Source organism: Mus pahari, chromosome 12 (assembly GCF_900095145.1).
Source record: "Mus pahari chromosome 12, PAHARI_EIJ_v1.1, whole genome shotgun sequence".
Classification (NCBI taxonomy): Eukaryota; Metazoa; Chordata; class Mammalia; order Rodentia; family Muridae; genus Mus; species Mus pahari.
In genome coordinates this window covers 86,723,491-86,745,448 of record NC_034601.1, presented here as the reverse complement: position 1 = coordinate 86,745,448, position 21,958 = coordinate 86,723,491, and the positions used below count along the sequence as shown (strand labels likewise).

Genomic DNA, 21,958 nt, shown 5'->3' with positions numbered 1-21,958 from the left:
TCTCTCTCTCTCTCTCTCTCTCTCTCTCTCTCTCTCTCTCTCGTGTATATCTTATATAAATGTAGTAAAATGTTAATGAAAAAATGACATATATATATATATATATATATATATATATATATATTCCCTTCTCTTTTTTTGGTAAATTTTATAAAAATGATACCAAATTGAAATCAGTCGCACATAGAAAACATCTGAACTGATGATATCACCACAAATAGCTAATTACCTTATAATAAAATTATTGTTGATTCATTAGATTCATTGGTAGGCTTAGAGCAGATATTTTATAGTCCTGCGCAAAATCCCACACATCATTTTCTTGTACCTTTAAAGAAAATATTAGAATGTTTTTAAAAGACAATGTACCTAGAAGTAGTTTCTAAATAATTCTTCCTAAATAATTCAAGGGCTGAGGATACAGCTCAGTGTACAGTGCTTGCTTAGCAAATGAAGGGCCCTGTTTTCAATTCCTACTATCACAAGGAAATAATTTTTTTTAAAAAAAAAGCTTTAACATTTTTAAACCTTTAATTGATTTATTGTGTGTGTATGCTGTAGCACCTGTGCAGAGGTCAGAGGTCAACTTTTAGGAGTTGGTTCTCTCGCTGTGGGTTGTGCAGATTGAGCTCAGGACATCAGATTTGGGAGGCAAGTGCATTTTTATCTACAAAACCACCTCCCAGACCCCTATTGATGGTTCTTAGAATCATATCATCCTGTGCTGCTATAGGTTGATCTTTGAATGTCCTCAGATGTCCATGTGTGATCTCCATGGCCTGATCTCCATTAGGGCCTGTTGAAAACTCTTCAGGGATCTTCAGATCATGGGGAGCACACCTTTGAAGGGGACTGTAGACTCTGGCCTCATCTTTCTCTTCTGTTCTTTGTTCTCAGGGCAGGCACTTCTACTGTGACAAAAGCTGGCACCATGAGGCATTTACTCAACACAGATGCAAAGCAATGCAGCCATGTGATTTACTGACCACAGACTGACACCACCCAGGCTGTGATCCTAAAAAAAAAAAAACTTTTTTTTCCCTTATAAATAGATGATCTCAAGTATTTTGTTTAAGTGATAGAAAGTAACACTTTTATTAAACAGATAACTATAATCTAGTATGATTCAGAACTGTCAAAGATAAGTGGAAACATACATTAATTTTTCTTAGAAGGTTTAGGATTGGAGTACATCATGAAGGAACAAGAAAGAGGAGGTTTCAAGTATTTAAGTAAAAATGTGTCCTTGTTAACTATGGAGGGGTATGATGGAGATGAGGAAAGTGGGTTCCAGGGGCCCAGGGCTCATTTGCACATCTCTACCATACTCTATCCCTTTTGTTTTGTTCAAGAATCTCTCCTTTTCAGAATGCTTCTCAAAGCAAGGTCCTCAGGTTTCTGACTAAACATTTTGTAATAATACCAACATATTTACTCTTATTAACTGTGTCGACATTGACTTTGGTGCAAACCAAATCTTTAAGAGTTCCAGGACAAACTGGGCGTGGTGGTGCACGCCTTTAATCCCAGCACTCGGGAGGCAGAGGCATGCGGATTTCTGAGTTCGAGGCTGGCCTGGTTTACAAAGTGAGTTCCAGGACAGCTAGGGCTACACAGAGAAACCCTGTCTCAGAAAAAAAAAAAAGGAATTCCAGGTGCCCTTTCAGAAGTTGGAACAAGTTGTCAATTGCTTTCTTCACTAAATTGTGAAGAAAAGAGAACTCTCCCCACAAAAAGTCATATGTAAGAATGGATTTGATAAAGCAGTTAAGATTCATTTGCTCATAGAACAGACTTCTTTTCAGTTCTGCAATAGAAGCTTGCTGCATTCTGAATAAAGCATGGTGACTGCCCCCAGGAAGTGCAGCCATGTTTGAGTTGCCAGCTAAACTAACCACTTCACCCAACTACCTTTTTTTTTTTTTTTTTTTTACCTGAAAGAACAACTGACAAACTAAATTTTACCATGGATATTTGGCTGAGTGTTTCTCAGAATTAGATGAGACAAGCTTGACACTTTCAAAGTAAACTAAGTAGGAAAAGATGGTTGTTGATATTAAAAGGTTGAAATTTCAATGTTTAAGAATTTTTATCTGTCACCGTGAGTCTGATAACTTCATGGCACTTTTCTGTAAAGACAGCAGTGATATTAAGTCCAGAAACCCTTTGACCATATCTGCTAAACTGTGTTATCACTTGAAGAGGTGTTTTCCAAATAATGAATGCAGGTTACAAAATCACACATGGGCAAGGATCCAAAATAGACTGATGTGGTAGAACACGATAACAATACGCTGCTGTGTGGCTTCATCTGACCACAGTTCACCTTCTCTAGTTACCATGTCTATTGCAGTATCACATAGAATGTTCACAATATCTGACAGCCGCTGAGCAGTCTTCCTTGATGTGATTATGAATCTGTTAGGCCTGACTTTTTATGTTCAAGACACAAGAGCTCAAATATTAAAGAGTTGTGTAAACATAGGAAACAATGCTATACTGTACTTGAAAAATATCTTCCAAGTGCTATTAGGCTAATATATGTGATTCTGAAATGAGAATTCTAAATATTAAAAAAAAAAAAATCAACTGCATGTGTGTACACCACGTGCTCGCACTGGCACAGAAGAGGTGTCGTGTCCTTTGGAACTGGTGTTACAGATGGTTGTGAGCTTCCAGGTGGGTGCTGGGAACCAAGCCTAGGTTCTCTGCAAGAGCAACAAGTGCTCTTAACCTCTCTTGCTCTGATTTAACTTTAAAAATTTTAATTTGTAATACAATAACCAGCTGGTGTTTTCCAAGTGTTTGCCACCAGCTCCCTGGAGGGTATGGGGCACTGATTTCAGCCCCTGCTGAGTGTCAATACTGTCACAGTTGGGACACTTGAGAAGAGGCATGGGTGTAGTTTCTCAGTATCTTTGTGGACATGTCCTAGGAGCCAGAGCATGCATCCTGAGACTACCAGTCACATTGTCACCTCAGAACTCCAGTGAGGGAAATGGTGCCGTGGCTTCAAAGGACAAAGATGCTTCAACTTCAGACTCTAGCATTTCACACAAGCTTCCCAAACCTCTATTTTAATCCTTTCCCAGGTAGATTTTTTTTTTCCCACTATAAACAGTCTTTGTTTTTCCTAATTTCTCGAGGAAGGGCTCAGTGGATTCCATCTTGTTTCTAGATTAATGAGCTGTAGACTGGACTTTCATGTCATGCAGATGAGAGTTCAAATCCTCATCTACCTCGCTTATGTGAAGACAGGAGAGAGAGAAGTATTCCAAGGAGCCAACATTACAAAGAGGTGTTATCATAAACCAAATACTTTATTATTTGAGAAAGCGGAGGCCCAATTACAAAACCTTCATACTTAAGACCCAGCCAAAGACTTTTGAGGACCAGGTAAAACCGCCATGTTGGCTGACAAGACTCAAGTTAAACTTGGCAATTTCATGTGGCTCCACTATATATAAACTGACAGGATTAGGCTTCTGACAGGAGGATGTTCCAAGTCCCATGTCTGTTTATATTACACACAGATGTCCCAGAAACAAACAGGTCCCTGTGCTTAACCACAAAGCATTTCTCTCAGGGCATGCAGGCCAAGACCTCCCAGGACTGGCACAGCAGGTCCCAGCTGGTCCTTCGTCCTGTGTGGTCTCATGGTATAATGGCTCTTTATCAATGTCACTTGCTGGTCTGAGGTCACCGTGCAGGTAAATGGCGAAGCCTGTCCACAGCTAGATGAAAGCGTGGGGGTCTCATGGTGGTGTTAGCTCTTCACCAGATGAGAACCTCCTCATACAGAACTGGTCCAATACACCATTTCCCAGCTTGCTTGCCCTGTCTGTGCTTCTGGGTATCCATGGCCAAAAAAAATAAGAGGAGCAAACTCTCTGAGCACACGGAGCAGAAAGAGGAGCATGCAGCCCAGATGGTAAGAGACATAGCATGTCAGCAGGACAGGAAGCACCACGCTTAAGGTCAAGGCTGAAGGTCAAGGCTGACGGAAGATCCCTCCTGATTGCCCTCAGCCCTACCCACCCGACACAGCTCCCTTTACGTGACTAAGATAAAGATAAAGCTTTCGTACAAATTGCAATATTTTTTTCAGTGAGTTACTTTTGCAGTAAAAATAGCTGCTACATAAATCCCTTCTGATATCTGAAAAGGAGACATATATTTCCAAAAATAGTCTTCTTGTTGTAGTCACACAGAATATCTTGGGGCAAAGGAAGGGAAGGACTGGCTGGGGGAGGGGAGTTGCCTGGAAAACACGGTTACGCCAAAAAATAAAATACATTTGTGTATAAACTGGCTTAAGGCATGCAGGGAAGTGGAAAACATGTGCCATTTGTCAAGAAAAATACCGCTTTACAGCTTTTACAGTCCAGGAGAGAGTGGAGGGGCCATATGGACCCTCAAATAATAACATTAAGTTTCTTATTAAAAAAAAAAAAACAACCCAATATACAAAGTCCTGGTCAGATAATGAACAACAATAACAATAGAACAAAACAAAAGTGAAAACCAGGATCGTCTTTCAGATCCCATTCCTGCAGGTAAATAAAACAAAAACAGGATATTACGGTTTCTCTCAGTTGGCTCCTAAGAGATTAAATTGGTGTAAAATGACGTTCCTATGTACTAGTGAAAAAAAATAAAAGGATAACCTATACCAGGTATCTGCATTCTTGAATCAGACAAGTTATAATTACTTTAAATACAATATACAATTTCTGTTAAATAGAACTGTTGGAGGATTAGGACAATTATAAGATACAATAATATGTACAAACAAACTGACTTCTGAAATGGACAATCACACCCTCCACCTGCCGGGCCCTCTCAAGCAGAGGTGGCTCTTTGCATTTGCTACTCCTGGAGGCAAAAGGCTGAAGGAAAAACAATGTTTCTCAGTGTCCGTGTATCCACCACATGCTGGCTCCCTGGCGTATCTCAAATAGCCACAATGATCGTGATCTGCACACGGCCTGCTCGGTGCCACGGTGGCTTCCCAGAGACTCTCCCCTTCCGGGGTCTCCTACAGGACAGAGAGGCTATGCCGGTTTCCACCATGGGGCATTGGCTTGTGGAAAAGGCGTGGATGAAAGGCCACTGCTGCTTGGCCACTCTCCCCAGAGGGGTTCCATCCTGCCCTCCCATGGGTCTTTGGAGCAAGTGGGTCAGGACAGGCTTCCCACTCAGTCCCCGGGCCCGGGGCTGGCTCAGGGTGGTCCTGAGGACCTCAGTCTTCTGTATCAGGCTGGACGCCCAGGATGGCATGCAGTTCCTCCGGAGTGAAGCCCAGCAAGTTCTGCAGGTCGCACACGAAACGGTACACGTAGCGCTTGCCCGAAGTCTTGTGAATGATGTTCTTGTCGTAATAGTAGCGTAAGCCCCGGCTCAGCTTCTCATAGTTCATCTTTGGTTTATTTTTCCTCTTCCCCCACCGGCGGGCAACCTTTGGGGAAGACACAGAAAGGTCAGGGTCACCTATGTCCTCTCTTTGGTCATGACCGGCTCCTGACCCTGGGTGCTCACCCTGAAGAACCCGACAGTCACTGGGACGGACAGATGTTCAGTCTGGGCCTTTATAAATGCATGTAGATGTTTCCCTGTACAAGGGCTGGCAATGTCCCTGTCTCTGTTCCCAGCGCCATCTCAGCACAGCCTCCTGGACCAGCCATTTGGAACCAGGGGTGCCCTCAAGTTTTTATCCTTCCTCTCCTTTAAAGAGCCAGAGTCTTCTGTATCCCAAGCTGGTCAGGAACTCACTGTGTGGACGAGGATGACCTTGAAGCTCTCATCCTCCACTTTCTGCCTCCCCACCCCACCCCATGCTCTCACTCAAGGTGCTGTGATTACAGGTAGGCGTGTGCCATCACACCAGATTTATGTGGTGCTGGAGATGAACCCACAGCTGCGGGCAAGCTAGGCAGCCACTCGGCCAGCTGAGACACATTTCAAGCCATGTGATAGCTGAAGAGACTCTTCTGGCCCATGAGCCACACTCATCCCTCCTGATAGAGAGGGCGACAGATTACTCAGAACGCTGGCATCATGCCTACTAAAGCCTTCTCCAGCAGGGAGCCTCAATGCCAGCCCTGAAGGCTGCTGGGCTGCTATGTGCTTTGTCTAACTAGGAACAAAGGCAAGCTCGCTCCCTCTAGAGCTTGCTGAGGGTCACCAGAGACCTCTGACAATGTCCACAGAGGGAGGCACTGCCCAATGAACACCAGTCCCATCCATCCGTCCATCCATGCGGCAGCGGCTATAGCTCAGCCTAAGAGCCAGGGATTCCTGGTGGAGGAGGGCTCTTGTTGGCTCTGTTGGCTTTCCTTGTGCCGAGGGTTGGCTTTAGGACCCAACATGACAGACTGAGACTGACAGCGCAAGTGGCCATACCTCATCAGGGTCAGCAAGCTTGAACTCCCATCCGTCCCCCGTCCAGCTGATGAAAGATTGACAGGACTTGTCAGAGAGTAGCTCCAGAAGAAACTGCCACAACTGGATTGGTCCGCTTCCTGGGGTTAAATAAAGGGAGGCCGGTTACACGGGGAGTCTGAGATCATCAGGGATCTGGCCCTCTCTCTCAGTGACCAGGCTGCCTTGAGAACATGGTGCTACTGGGCATTGTGCAAATGAGTAGGCGGGACTTCAGGGAGCAACCAGTAAACACTGTAATGGGCAGGAGCCACTGTTCACCCCTTCCCTACCCACTAGGCTTCCAAGAGGGTGGCTTAGCCAAGGCTCCACCTCTGCTGCTGTGTTTCTCCTTCTGGGAGGAGGAAACAGGACCAGCAACTCTCATGAGCACTAACCGTCTTGATGTTTAGTGCTTTCCTGTCCGAGAGCCTTAAAAGTTTATTTCTGAAAATGCCCAGTGGGGTTGGGGTGGAGACTCCAGGGCCATTTTACCAAAGGTCCGTCCCTCACGACCATAAGCAAACAGTCTTGTGAGACTTGCTGCCTGGAACACACAGGGGTGACCTACACTGACAACTGTCTGTCTGCTCCACGGGCACTGAAAACCACCACTCTGAGAGAGAGGTTTGCCGTGGCCCTGTCTGTCTTAAGGATGCACAGCAGCTTGTCTTGGCTCCCTGTCACGGTTTAGGGAAGGAGAGTGGAGATCTGACTCTAAGTTGTCATCTTCTCAGATATAAAAGGCTTCGGGGAAGCACAGCAAGGACTGAACCAGACTGAGCTGACTCACTTGAGTGGCCACTAGGACTTGTCACCTCTGAACAGATCCATCAGTTGGTTTCCACACTACCCACACTAACGCCACGGGCCACAGGCTGGGCCACACTACCCATGTTAACACCACGGGGCTAACCAACAAACGGCAGGATTATTACCATCCTGGAAGACACTCCTAAAGCTGTGGGGTTTTCTTAGCAGTCCTTGGATTCCTAGGTATCAGAACAGCCACAGGTTCAAACCCCTTTATGAATTTTTATACATACATGCAGCTATTTGTTTTTGACAATGAAAAGAAAACCCCTACATCCTCATTTTAACCTCATATGTTTAAAAGTGGGCTTTAAAATCCACAGTGGCTTCTTGTGGCCAGGATACAGAAAGGGGATCTATTTAAAGTCATCTGGTGGAAAAGAAAATGACCATTCTTGATATTTTTTGCCCCAGATTTGAAATTGTATGGTTCTAAAAACAGCTTTAAGATTTGCTCTGCCTAGAAGAGCTCTCTCATCCTCTCTAGGATGGTTTTAGAGGCCAAGAGGCGTAAACAGTGCCGGCATCCCTTGAGCCAGCTCCTGCCCTTCCCCAGGTCAGTTTACATTCCTGGAGATCCAGAGTGTGAGTCAGAGCCAGGACCAGAGTCTGTCCGACCTCCTCCTACCTCTCCACCTCCTGTCCCAGGTAGAGGGTGTGGCCTGAGAGCTTCCCCACTCCCAGATCCTAACATGAAAACTTCTGTGAGCCTGTCCCTATAGGACTTGTGTACGGGGAGCCTCAGAGTGTGAGTATCCCAGGCAAACTTGGACAAGGCCTGGGTAAGGGTGGTGGGTGCTTTGGCCTCAAAGGAGCCCGCTGGGGCCCTGAGTGTTCACTCACCAGTGAAGCCGGCCAGTACTGCTGCAGGAATAACTGGTTTGCCTTGCTCGACTGGGTCGCTCCTCTCTTGGATGTAGTCCTTGAAGGACATGGTCGGCTTGCTGAGGCACAGAGACTGGCTACAGTCCTCCTCGAAGCTCTCGAAGGAAGGCACCCGCTGCACATCCAGTAGGGACGACTGGCTGTTCCAGGACCTCAGCAGCGAGTCAGAGCTCTCGAAGCTGTCCCCGCCGTTCTCTGGAGAGTCGTGGTCCTTGGGTTTTCCTGGTAAAAACCACCAAGCAATGCTGAGACCCCTCCAGGATATGAGAAGATTCTGTACCCCTGGGTCATTAATTCCGGAGCATCACGATCCCCACTCCTGCATCCCTGCCAGCCACCCCCAATACACACGGCTGGTACAGCGTCACCGAGACCTCCTCTGAGCACTCTTAAACTCGGGCACTAATTTCTTGGGCAACTTTATATGCAAATAACAACCTTCCTCCAACAGAAGAATGGATAAAATGTAGCCTCATGTGGTAAATCACTCTATGATCACAAGAAAGAGAAAATGCTACAATATGGATAAAACTCAGACGGGAAAGACAAACCCCAAAGAAGACATTCAGCCAAAGCCCACGTGTGACATCTCAGGACGGCGGCGAAAGCCAATCCGTAATGACGCAAAGGCTAATGGGTTGGTCGCTCTTGTAAAGAGGGCTGGGAAGGGATAGGAAGAAGCCGTACAGATGGCTAGAAACTCTACTCCCGTGTGGAGTGTGCACGGCGGTTAACACAGGAGCGCACAGCCCCGCTAATTCAACCAGATGTACAGTCTCAGATGTGTGGACCACGTATGCTACATCCTTAAAAAGGAGCCTAGCATATTCCCATGTGTCTCAGCAGAGTATTCTACCACAAGGAAATTAGCTTAAAGTCCTCTAGCTATTCAGTGTTGCTCACTCAGTATCAACAGAACCCGGACCGGGGTTTCAAAGAGGTTGTGACTCTGCTTTATGGAAAGTCACTTGGAAGGTGGCCCAGTCCTTGAACCTCCTTCTCCAACGGCCGAAGACAGGATGTGCTTACCAAGTATCTCTCATGCTGACTGGCTTCCAGGACAAACCAATAACAAAAAAAACTAGAATGTTTTCTTACCAGAACTGTTGTTGAGCAAATTCAAGTTGCTGCCGGGGAAGTCCTGGCTGATGGAACAGTAATTGACACTGACGGTGTTGAGCCGAGACTTGGGCAACATCTGGAGCTCCTGCTCAGAGCCCAGCGCTGCAGGCGTGGCTGACGGCGGGCACATGCTGTCCAGGAGATTGTCTTTGGGGTAGCTTGGTGCCTGCATTCCATATGGAGCCTGCTCCATGCTGAAGCCTGAACAGAAGGATGAATCAGACATCAGATGGCAGACTCAGTCAGTGTTCCAATAGCTAGACCCACACACAGAGGACCCTGCTCTGTAATAGGTATCCAGGTGCCAAGAGTCCAGGGCACAGTGAGTTTTCCACATGTTTGTTCTGGCCACCTCCTCTGTCATATCACATTAGTGTCTACTGACTTCTTCTTTCTCTTTATGGTTAAAATGGTCTAGAGCAAGTGTTGCCTCCTATATAGGAGCCATTTAAGCAATGGCAAGTTTTCCAGGGGCCACATTAAAAAAAAAAAAAAAACAACTCAAGGAACAACTGACCCTGCATAGCAGTGGTCACCTCAATATATACAAAGAGTATCCTAACTCATCAAGAAATAGTGTATATTCTTGGTTTCATTTTAAGACCTCTGAGTTAGTCAAAATCTTAGATTTTCATTACACATTTCAGCTGCATAGTGGATCAATGCTTCATGTAGCCACCACAGGAAGGGTGTAGATGTAGGCTATCTGAGGGGCTGGAGAGACCAAAACCAGAGATCTTAAGGCACAATCACCCAACTAACCTAATGTATTGCTGTTGATCCAATGAGGAACCGCGTTGAGGTGAGAGTTTTCCTCATATTGGTCTTCTGTCTTTTCTTGGTTCTCTGAAAACGAGACACAGAAGACAGTTTGAAAATTCTACAAGGAGAGCCATATTTCAACTTCCTGTCACGTGAACACTGGGACGACTCGCCTCACCACCAGCACTTCACATTCCATTTCAGCTCAGTCCTCTTTATGTTTAAAATTACAAGATATTTTCCTAATAATCTGGGGTAAGTTTCCCCAAATCAGTGATGTCACTGTCTAGAACAGCCCAGTTTGTGTGTTTATGAAGAGCCATCTGTCCTGGGGCTGGGAAAGCAGTGGGTGAGAGAGAAGGACTTGGTTCCTGCCCTCTGTGAGGCTTTGTTCGCATCCTCCACAGGTTGGTCTGGGGCGTCCTGAGGTTCACACGGAAATCACACATATCACAATCACACATATCATTCCTCAAAGCCAAGCAACACAAACACACACACTGAACAAAACCCCAGGAGTCCAGACTTGCCACACAAATGGCTTCCCAGAAATGCATGAGGTAAGACCAGTTCACGCTCCCCAGGAATCAGGGAGTCTTTAAAGTTAGTTTTTTGGCTCTAGGAAAGTTAACTAAAACAGCCTGGCTACAGAACCCCAAATGAAATTCTGAGTTTATAAGTTGAAAGTTTAACCATGGTGCTAAAACTTTTTTGTTTGTTTGTTTTGTTTTAACTTAAGTTAGTCTTCTTGCCGCTGTTCCTCATTTAAACTCAGGTATCTTTTAAGCAGGTCTCACTGATCTTTTAAGGCTGGTGACAAGAGTCTCTAGCCTTGTTGAGATTTGAGTCTGGTGTCTGCTTTTAACATTTTGATGTATATATAAGTCACTGGTTACAGTCCATTCTCCAAAATCCTCAGTGAACTGGAGTCACTTCCTACCAAATCGACAGTGATCGGGGTGTGTTGCCTTACACTTAGGCAACCCCGTCTCTCTCAGTCCTCCTAGTGAGTTCACCCACCTGCCACCCTGGCTGGCCTACATATCCAAGGTGCTCTGAGCTGGTACAACCAGTACAGTCTGGCAACAGTCAGCAATTTGGTGACTCAGGCTATTGCCTTGTGGCTACACCTGGCACTCCATGAACATTGCGCACGCTTCACTCCGTGGAATGAAGACCCATCATCACCTCCTCGTTTGACTTGCTTGGGGGTGTTCTGAGGCAATGGACTCTACCACTGAGCAGCCTGAGGTGGAAGGTCACACCTTCCTGCTCCCTGGGTCCCCGCCTCCCAAGTCCTGTACCTTACCTTTGATCATCTGCTCTAGATGTTCCCAGAGGATGTCCCCCACAAAGTCAGGCGCCAGCTCCAGGAAGCGTTCCTTGCCGAGGTTGCACAGCATCTGGCCGTTCATGCCAAACCGCTGCAGGTTTACATTCACCAGGCTGAACTCGTTGGTGGCCCAGAGCAGCCACTGGCACACCTGCTGCTCACTCCATAGCCAGGGGTCTGTGCAGGGAGGGCAAGAGAGGACACCACCAGTGAATGTCCGGAAGACCGAGAGGGCGTGTGGCCCTCAACAACTCACCAAGCCCAGGCAGCGCCAAATCAGGAAATGAACAAGACACGAGCCTGCTGTGACACAGGCATGTTCTAAGATACCAAATGGCACTTGGTGTTTAATGAGTGTGGGGTTAGGTGAGCAGTAGGCCACACTCAGGGCAGCTACATTTCTTGCGAGATAACCAGGAGCATTTTAAAGACAGTCCTCCTGGGACTCACTAGCCTCAAAGCTCAACACTTACTTTTGGGAATGCCAAGACGCCGCTGTTCCTTGTGGAAGCCACTGAAGGTGGCTTTTAAGGCTTGGCTCATCACCGCCTTGCTGCAGGGAGTGAGCAGAGGCAGCTCGCAGCTGGCCGAGTCTAGAGAGAGACCACAGGGACGTCAGGACTCAGGTGGCAATGTTGACAGAAGTTTAGGATAAGCCCTAGTCTGCAGAGACCCCTGAACACAAATCTTGACGTGATTCCAGCTGCAGGGCTGGGGCGCCAAGCAGTGCTTGAGCAGCCACCTAGCACGCAGGAGGTTCTGTACCCAGCATTACCCAAAAAGAAACTCCAAAAGCAAACAAGGAAAGATTTTTAAAAAGTAGACTCTATTACAGTGATCACATAGATATAATTTGACATACTTTTTTTTTTTTTCTTTTAAAAAAGTAAGCAAAGACATTAGGAACCAAAACCAATTGTGCTTCTTAGAATTCTTAGAATCGCTCCAATTATGGAAAGGAAAATTCAGAATAAAAATGAGTTTGGTGGTGCATAGCAATAATTCTAGCATTTGGGAACAGGAGGATAATGAAGTAACCTGGGCTACACAGAGAGTTCCAAGTCAGCCTGGCTAAGTCCTTGAGTGTGTGTGTGTGTGTGTGTGTGTGTGTGTGTGTGTGTGTGTATGCGAGTTGAACTTTTAAAACAAAAATTAAATATTTTGCAAAGCTTCATAAAGCAGAGATGCACAGACACCATTCCTACCTAAAATGTATTTAAAATTTTTAGATTTTACAGTTTTTGTTGAAAAATGCTTCTGAGGCATCCAACCTTGCAGCCTGCAGCCTGTGCACAGCCGAGGACCACTGTGAATGGAGCCCCACACAAAACTGTCAGACGTACTCAAAGCATGAGGTTTTACTTTTTGTAACTTGACTGCATGGTTATCAAGCCCGGCCTCTGTAGATGACAATGTCAGGTGGCAATGTCAAAAGGCCGGATCGACCCTGGCTGCCTTCAGTGACCATGTTTGATGGGAGCTGTGTCCAGTAACCTAAGCAGACTGGCAAAGGAAGGTGCATATCAGGCGCAGACAACACGTCACAGCAAAACGGCACACCCACAACTTTTTTGGAAAGGAATCTTTTCTGATGCTCTCAGAAATTTCGGGAACGATGAATGGCCGACAGATGACACCGCACTTACGAAAGCACGGGATCTTTAATTGATCTCTGTGGGCTGTATGGCTGAGCACCCGCTTTACATATATGACAAGTCGATCTGGAATGTGTCCAGCCAATTACTCTCTGAAGTAGCTGTAGAGACATAGGTTACATGCTAGGTCTTTGAAAGAATGGCAGTGAGAACTACTGAACTATAAAGGGTTAAGAGGAGCAAGAGGAATTTGTGGTCCTAAGACTCAAAGGGAAAAGTGTGTGTGTGTGTGTGTGTGTGTGTGTGTGTGTATCCATGTATGTGCATGGGCATGGGCATGTCCATGTGTGCACATATGTGCTCATGTGTGTCCAGGTATGTGCACGGGCATGTGCATGTCCATGTGTGCACATATGTGCTCGTGTGTGTCTGTGTGTGTGCATGTGCATGTCCATGTGTGTGTGCATGTGTCCATATCTGTGCATGTCCATGTATGTGTGTATGTCCACATGTGGGTGCACGTGCACATGCGTGTAAGCTGGGGCACCCTTCCATGCCCAATACGTTCTGTTTGAAAAGGACACCAGGGAGATGAGGGAGTGTTTGAAAACAACAAAGTATGACTCTCAGAGTTCTGAGCTGTGAGTGACAGGTCTCAGCTCACAGGTGGGAATTGCCTGTGACGACACCAGAATAACCAGTTCACTCATACAAGAGGAAAACTGTCTTCCCCTAGGCCCCAGGCTTCTATCAGACTTCTCACACCCAATACTCAAGATATCGATATTCTTGGCTGGAGAATGGTCTATCTCTATTAACTGATCATGTCTTTATTAACCCGATGCCGAGGGAAGCCGTGCATCTGTCAGAGTGGAGGACAAATTACCATGGGAGACAGAATCCAGGCCCGTGGGCACTTCTTGGAGTGTCTGATCTTCACTGAGAGAAGGAAGCACAGCAAACAGAGAGCCATCAAAGGTGTCAAAGGCAGGCTGGCGCTGCGGAAAAGAAAGAGAAATGCCACGTGAACTCACTTGATGGTGTGCTTTCTTAGTGGTCCAAGTAACCCTGCCATCGGTCCTGATGACATCAGCCATCCTAAGGTAAGAGGGGCCAATGACCTCAGAGTAACCCAAACACTTCCATCCCACTCCACACTCTGTAATGAACCTCCTAGGGCCAGATGGCCTGGAAGATTGTTTCATCGGCACAATCAACTTAATGAATGAATGAAATACATCTGAAAACAGCTGAATCTTAGGGCCACATTGAGAGGTCTTCAGAGAAGACCAAGACCTCTTTCGTCAGACTGAGTGTGTAGGAAAAGAAAAATCTGAGCTGACACAGGGTTTTGGTGTCATGCAATTCAAATTAAAAGGGAAGGCTGGGAAGAAACGGGAAATCAAAACAATAACAAGCTATTTTTATCTTTGAATAAAATAAAAAGCTCCTTTGAAGTATCTACCACTTTAAGGGAAGGGAGGGGATTCCTCCTCATCACACAGTAGTTCAGACAATAGTAATCTGTGAAAAACAACCTTAATATTTTCCATGATAATAAAAATTAAAAAAGATTGTAGAAGAGAAACTTCAACCACAGAGAGGCTTTAAGGGAAAATCGGATACACACACAAAGCCCTGGAAAGTGTGGACGGCTGCATGATCTCACAGACTCCATGTTTACGAAACAGCAGCCCTGAATGGGAGGAGCGTGAATAAGCGCCGGACAAGGCTGGTCCACCCCAGCCCGGTTTGTTTAGGAAACATGAAGAAAAGTTCTATTTCCCAACATAATCTGGAAATCCTACATCATGTGTAACACAATGACCTGTATGTTGAGTCATGGGCGAATATAATGTGTAACACATTTACAAATAAATCAGCCGGACACCATGCCTTCGTTCCAGAAATGCAGAAGAGTGAGTGACAGACCTGTTGTTGCACAAGAGGACAGACAGGCTGCCAGCCCCAACCCCAAATCCTGAGCCCCCCAGGACTGCCAACTACCTGGGAGGACAGGCCCACTGAGGAACAAGAAGGCCTCTACCTAGGATTTTATGCAGGTATTTTGGGTGAAATATTAAATAGATGTCAACAACAAACAAACAAAACAAAACAAAAACCCTCCCCCAAGTATTACCCAGGCCTCTGGAAGTGTCTCTCTGGAAGTTCTTTTTTTAAAACCAGGAAGCTAAAGAACAGTGCAAACCCTTGCTACACATTTCCACACAGACCCTGACAACCAGCGTCTTCTCTGAAGCCGGACGTCAGCAAGTTCTGTTTACAGAGGGCTTTTTCCTTAGGGGTGTGTGTAGCTTCTTCTTCCTCACACTAATTCCTTATACCATTTACCATTTCTGCCCCACTCAGGGCGCGTGACTAAATCAAACAGAAAACGGGTGCCAGGTTCTGCCTCTGTAGTGTACACCAGACACATAACCTTAAAGACGGTTTAGGGAGCTGGCGGGGGAAGGTGGGGTGGGAAAAGAACTGACTAGGCAAGAGTGAGCACATGAGTTAGGATCCCTAGAACCCACGAAAGTCTGCACAGGCGACCCCTGGCCTGTAACGCCAGTGTGCTGGGAAGGAAGGCAGACAGGAGAACCCCAGAAACTTGGGGCCAGCCAGCATAGAACAAGAGACCCTGCCTCAAAGAAAAGGTTAGGCAACAGCCAACACTAGAGACTGTGCTGTAGTTTAGTAAGCCTTGCACTAGGAAAGTAGACACAGGATTCCTAGACAAGACTAGCTGGTGAGCAACAGGTTCAGTGAGTGATAGGGTCTCAAAATAAAATGGAATGCCATAGAGAAAGACATTTATTGCTAGCCTCTTTACTACACACACACACACACACACACACACACAGAGTCATACCATATTCACACACACATACTCACACACCACACACATATACAACCCACCACACACATACCACACACACACACATACACACCACACACACATGCACACCATACATACTCACACACACACACACCACACATACACACACATCACAGTATACATTCACACACACCACACACACATACACACTCACACACACATATACACACACCACACACATACTCACCACACACATAGCCACTACACACATACCCACCACACATACACACACAAACACACATATACACACACACTTCACATTTATCACACACACACACACACACACACTTACACAAGAAATGACCAGTTTATGCTACAAGAGTGTTCCAAAAGGATGACAACATGTCACAGCCACAACAGAGGGATAGTTCTGTCTTTAGTCTGTCTGGGGTTTGCATAAACAGCCTTGAGCTGCTGCAGCAGACAGAGCAGGCTCCCTCTAACCTGGTGGGTGCAGCCCCTCCTGATGGAAGTTGCACAAGATGCCTATTCTTTAGCTTCTTCACTTAGATCAAGCAGCCTTCCGGGAATGATGATGCTGACCAGTGAAGACACTCAGGGCCAAGCCTGGTGACCAGAGTTCAAACCCCAGGACCTCCACGGTGAAAGTAAAGGGAGAACTGACTCCCACTAACTATCCTCCTGCCTCTGTGTGTATCATGGTGCACGTGCACAGACACAAATAAACAAAGGCAAGGAAGTTCAGAAACAAACAGCCCTCTTGATCAGCCATGATCAGCCTTTCCAGCTGTTTGTTTTCTTTAAGAATCATAGGACTTGTTTTTTTTTTTCCCCCATTTGAAAGGAGCTTCAGGATGAACTCATCTGCAAATGAACTACTTCTATATTTTGGGGGACAGGTACAAATAGCATCAAGATACCCATTTGACAGCACAGAAAACTGAGACTCAAAGAGAGTAAACAATTTCATCAGAGCCACACAGCTAAGATATCTAAAACCCAGGGTCATGGTGTTTTCTCTTTATTAATGTAGTTTCTAAAACCGTCAAGATAATTTGATAAGAAGCACATACCTTGAGTGTCCCACGAAAACTGTTGGCGACAGGGGCCACTTGGTCCATGTTCTTGATTCCAAAGTCGTTCATCTTGAAAAAAAAAGCGAGACAGAGTTAGAGGTTATCATTGAAGTACATTTTAAAGATGACACTGACCACTGATGGTGGCTTCGGTCTTTAGCCAGACGGAACACTGCCGGTGGCTGACGTCCACACACTCGGATATGGGGATTCTTATTTAAAAGGGACCCAGGCCAAGCAGCTCTAGAGGAGAACAAGATCTGGGGAGGGGTCCCACAGAGTTCCACTTAGATGTGAGACTCCATGGGCTTCCCTGAACCCTGGTGTAGCTGAGCAAGGAGGTTGTGCTACTCACGGTCAGCAGAGGTGAGACCTCAGGTGGTGCCAAGAAGGGCCACAAGCCACCATCTCCTGTCTACACAGGGCAGGCAGTTCAACCTGGGCCCTAATAGAAGCTACAGAGGGGTCGCTGCCTTGGAAGCTCCCAAGGGGGTCAGACCAGCATACACACAAACCCACTCTTCTCTGAGCTATACAGAAGCACACGGCCCGGAACCCCCAACCCCTCACACTGTCCCAGATCCTGGGCTCTGATTATGTGATCTGGGAACATCTCTCCTTTGTGGGTAGCACAGTTTTGCATTTCATGAGGCTAGACCTTGCTTTAATAATAGGGGCTTATATACCAGAGCTGGGCTGACCAACCAAGTAGCCACCAGCTGGCCACCTGTGGCTACCGGCACTGAACACGGCTACTGTGAAGGGAGACAGGCTCTGAGTGAGGATACACAGCAGATCTCAAGAGCTAGTAGGAGAAAGGAAGATGTCTTGGTCCTTTGGATATTTACTTTGTGCTTATATAACACCATGAATACATTAGGTTGACTGAATATAGTAAAATCAATTTGACCTGTTAAGACTGTTTTGAGCATGTTGAAGAAAACAAAACAAAACCATAATGTGACCCGCAGTGCTCTGAAATTTTTTTCTGGGGCCCTAATATGACATGCTACATGAAAGAAGGCCCTTCAACAAGACCAGAGTGTTAGACGGACCCAGTCATGGAGCCTCATTTCCACACACCAGAGATCACCATCACTGGATGGCAGCTCTCCATCCTCCAGGCTCCAAGCTACAGAACTGGAGCCTTCGATAGCTCCATTGTGTGGAGTGTCCAACCCCCAGCCACCCCCTCACCCCCCTGCTCTCCTTCATGGGCACCCACCTGCTAACCACACACAGTCACTAAAATTAGCATGCAACTGATAGAACTCACTAGAGGCAGCAGATAGCATAGTCTCAAAGAATTATTTAACTAGCTTTGATCCCTCTTTCGTGTGTTCTTTTTATAGTCAACATTATGGGCCAATGACAGACGGCTTAACAATTTCCTAGTCAACGCATACTTACATGCATACACCAACATGTGCGAGTGCACACGTGCACACACTCACGCCTTGATAAAAGGCCATGAGAGCAGAAAGAGGCCTTAGAGGAAGGCTGCTGGGAGCTCAGATATGCAGATTGGGTTAAAGCAGCCCAGAAAAGCTGAGGGGCCTTGAAGGAGCCACCATCCTGGTGATGTCACAGCAGGGACTGTGCAGTCCCCAGAGCGGAGACATTTGTTCAGGTTCTCCCTTGGTATATTACCCCAGCTATACCCACTGAGGGTTCAACATCCCTCACAGACGAAGACCACCATGATAGCATGCCTAGCTCCTGATGTGAAGACCCAAGTCCCATTTCCTCAATCCTCCTGAGAGTCCAGGTTCCAAACGTAAAATCACTTTATTCTGAGGCAACTGAGGACTGGTGACACCGAGTCACTGGCGTGGGCCACACTCCTATGGGGGTGTCTGTAGAGATTACGCCTCAGATAAGTAGGGCCTTAAATCCTGACCATGCCTTTGTGGGCTCTCCCTACCACACCCCACTGAAGCAGAGAGCACACAAATATGATTAAACCAGGCCTTTCTGTCACACTTCAGCCCCGTGAAACACTCGCCAACTGAGAACTTCATGTCGCCTACTTAGATGGAGTTAGCCTGTAACCTGTTGACTAAACGCAAGCCTCCCGCAGAGGTGTCCACGTGGTTCCTCTAGGGCCCATCGAACATCGCTTTCTGTTGCCCCAATGTACAGACACTTGGGGACTTCATTGTGATTTTTCGCTTCTGAGATGGGCAGAGAATAGCTTCGGAGATCGAGGAAGAGCTCCCCTGCCTTTTGTGTACAAACAGGAGCAGAAAAGGGAGGCTCCCACTCCCACATAAATGCTGTAATTACCGGCTGCAGAACAGGGTTCCTTTGTTGCCTGGCTTTTAATGAGTTTTGTAAAAAAAAAAAAAAAAAAAACCACGTAGAATTAAAGCCCTCCACTAAATGGCTTCAGGCAGACACATGGCTAATCAAATTTAAGTTCATTTATCCGACTGGATGTGCTTGCTAACCCCTGGGACAAGTCAAGACTCTAGATAAATCAATTTCAAGTTTAGACTTTTTGGTACTGGTGGTGGGCTAAAGAAAAGTAACAAGAAATGGGAGAAAATGGCAGAAATGTAGTGACTGAGAATAGTTAGGTTTTTACACAAGAATTTCATGGATAACTGTATCCTTACTGGAACAGGTAATCACTTATATAAGAGAGCATAGGTTTGTATTTAGATAAATTTAGGTTAAAAAAAAAAAAAAGAACAAAATCCTTTGAAGGTTGGTTTGCTTTTTGCTTAGCGATCAGTTTAGAGAAATGAATGACTAATTCCATATATGAGAGTTTGGCTATTTCCCTGTGGGATGCGCGGTGTTCACATTAACTGTACTGCGAGATTACTCAGATTTTAATAAAAGCTTAACACTGAGATGTATCTCCCGATTTGCGGTGGTGTAGGTAGGCAGATACCGACAGGAGCTTCTACAGAGGGAGCAAGTCTCTCAACTGGTGAATTAAATGACTCCTGTTTCCAACCAGGACTGCTCACCGCTTTACTTTCTAAATAAGTAGCGAGTCAACTACTATTTTAGGCTCCCCTGAAATTGAGTGCAGGCTAGTACAAATCTTATGAGATTAAATAGTAAATTAGAAAAAAAAAGTCAAATACGTAAACGCTTCGGGTTATCCCTTCATTCATATGCTTCAAGGAGAAAATAAAGGCAGAGCAGCCACCAGCACCCCTACTTGGACCGTGTCCCGTGCTGGCTTCCCAGGGCCCAGGGGAGCCCAGACCTGGCCAAGCAGGTGACACGTTCCCGGGAGCCGCAACTTCCCAGGTGTTCCAGGATCCCGACACCCCCACATCCTTCTAGGCCTAGCACCTCCCCAACTCAAGTCACCCCGAACCTGGGGCTACCTCGGCCACCTCTCCAGGTGCCTCAAGTCCCCTCGAGAAACGCAGTCGCGCACCCTGGGCAGGAACCGCACGGGGCGGCCACTGGCTTCCCCAAAACAAAAGCGGTCTGCTCGTGCCCCGCCCGATGCCTGGGTCCCCCTCCGAGGCCACTGGGTGCCTAGGAACCAGCTGGAGCGGCTCTGGGGCGCGCGATCGCCCGGCGGGATCAGGGGCCGCCCGCACTACACCCCACCCCGGGCGGAGTCTCTCCCGAGGACCATCGCGCACAGTCTCTTACCGCGCCGCAGCAGGCAGGGCCAGCCGGAGGGCGGCGGAGAAAGGAGATCGCGGCGGTCCCGGCGCGCGAGGCCCGGCGAGACGAGGGGGTAGGGCCGATCCGGGCGCGCGGGGCCGGGGACGGTGGCGGGGACTGGCGGGCCTCAGTGGTGTCCACTCCGTGCTCAGCACCGCGGTGGAGGAAGTAACCAGCCCGATCTCCTGGCCGCGCGCTCTTCTGGAGCTGGGGGAGGGCCGGAGGGAACCGGGGGAGGGGACAGCAGGGGTGACGGAGAGAGCGCGGAGGAGGAGCGAGCGCGAGGCCGGCGTGGGAGGAGAGCGCGCTCCGGCAGCCGCGGATCCACGCTGTTCCCTGCGCCCCTGCAGCTCGCTGTCTCCTGCCTGCTGGCCCCTTCTCCTGGGGCCCGGTTCGGGCTTTATGCCCAGGAGGTCTAGCTAGAAGGGCAGGGCCGTAACCGCCTGTGTCCCTGGAGCAAGGCTGTCTGCAGGTCCGAGCTGGGGGGCCCTGGTGGCACTTGGGTTGGTGGTTAGGCTTCTGCGGTGGAGCCTGCCCTGTGCTTGGAGCTACGTGTGGGTCCTGATTTCTGGTCCTTCCGTCCTGAAAAGACTCATACGTGGGGTTAGAGAGTCGCAAAGTGGGCGGGTGGCGGAGTCGCGAGTGGAAGAGCAGAACGTGGCGCAGCCGCTTGCCTCTGGGGAGGCCCCTCCTACTGCCTCGGTGCGGATGGCGCCCCCTAGGGCTGAGCCAAGTCTCAGCGCCGACTTGGCCGAACACTCTATTATTAGTCTTACTAAATCCATCAAGGCCTGGGTCTTCTACTTAACATGGTCTACCAGGTCAACTACATGTCAAGTCCAGCGTGACTCTCCCAAACTCATGGTCAAAACAAAGCCAAAGAGTGGTTTCCTTTTTGGTCAGAAGGCACTGAGTCCATGGTTGGAAACCTGTGTGATTCATCCATAGGCACAGGTGTACGTTGAATATTATTTTGTTCCTTCTCAAGTTTAGGTTGATACCAGAGATGGCATATGAAATTGCAAATGGCAAGCTCAGGCAAGGCCACAGAACTGAAGATTGGTACATTACAAGGACAGCCTTGCCCGGAAGGCTTCTTTGGTACTCAGGGTTCCTGGTTTCCATAGCAACTCCCCATCTGAAATTATTGCCAATCAAGATACTATTGCACTTGATACTTCTCTCCAGTGTATCACCTTTGCAGGAGTCAAGGCCCAATCCACTAAGCTAAAATAGCCAGGTCCAGAGGGAATTGATATTTCCTCATGGCTTCTCCGTGTGTATTCAGGTCCAGACCAGAGAACCCAGGTCAAGGAGGAACTCCATAAATAGAAGAGTCCCTGTTCCGTTACCATGGAGACACGGAGCAGCATATGCTAACTTAAAAAAAAAAAAAAAACATAGCAGAAGGTACTGACTTGTCTGAAGGAGCGTGTCCATTGGCCCTCTC

At 47.3% G+C, this 21,958-nt stretch overlaps 1 protein-coding gene across 1 annotated transcript; it reads right to left on the bottom strand.

Moving 5' to 3' along the window:
• Positions 1 to 3,304: 3,304 nt before the first annotated feature.
• Ets2 (ETS proto-oncogene 2, transcription factor) lies at positions 3,305 to 20,876 on the bottom strand. The gene is made up of 10 exons (XM_021209235.2): positions 20,494 to 20,876; positions 16,867 to 16,938; positions 13,817 to 13,928; positions 11,809 to 11,928; positions 11,312 to 11,512; positions 10,003 to 10,086; positions 9,217 to 9,441; positions 8,077 to 8,340; positions 6,403 to 6,521; positions 3,305 to 5,458 (listed from the first exon to the last, which is right to left on the bottom strand). The coding sequence occupies exons 2-10, from the start codon at positions 16,936 to 16,938 to the stop codon at positions 5,243 to 5,245; spliced, it is 1,413 nt and encodes a 470-aa protein (XP_021064894.1). The 5' UTR covers positions 20,494 to 20,876; the 3' UTR covers positions 3,305 to 5,242.
• Positions 20,877 to 21,958: the final 1,082 nt, after the last annotated feature.

Excerpts from the sequence above, each read along its gene's own strand:
- Ets2 (XM_021209235.2), bottom strand. The coding sequence starts at position 16,938 with ATGAACGACTTTGGAATCAAGAACATGGACCAAGTGGCCCCTGTCGCC. Across the intron at positions 13,929-16,866 it reads GTTTTCGTGGGACACTCAAG|CGCCAGCCTGCCTTTGACAC; the intron begins GTATGTGCTTCT and ends TCTTTTCCGCAG. Across the intron at positions 11,513-11,808 it reads GCGTCTTGGCATTCCCAAAA|ACCCCTGGCTATGGAGTGAG; the intron begins GTAAGTGTTGAG and ends CTCCCTGCACAG.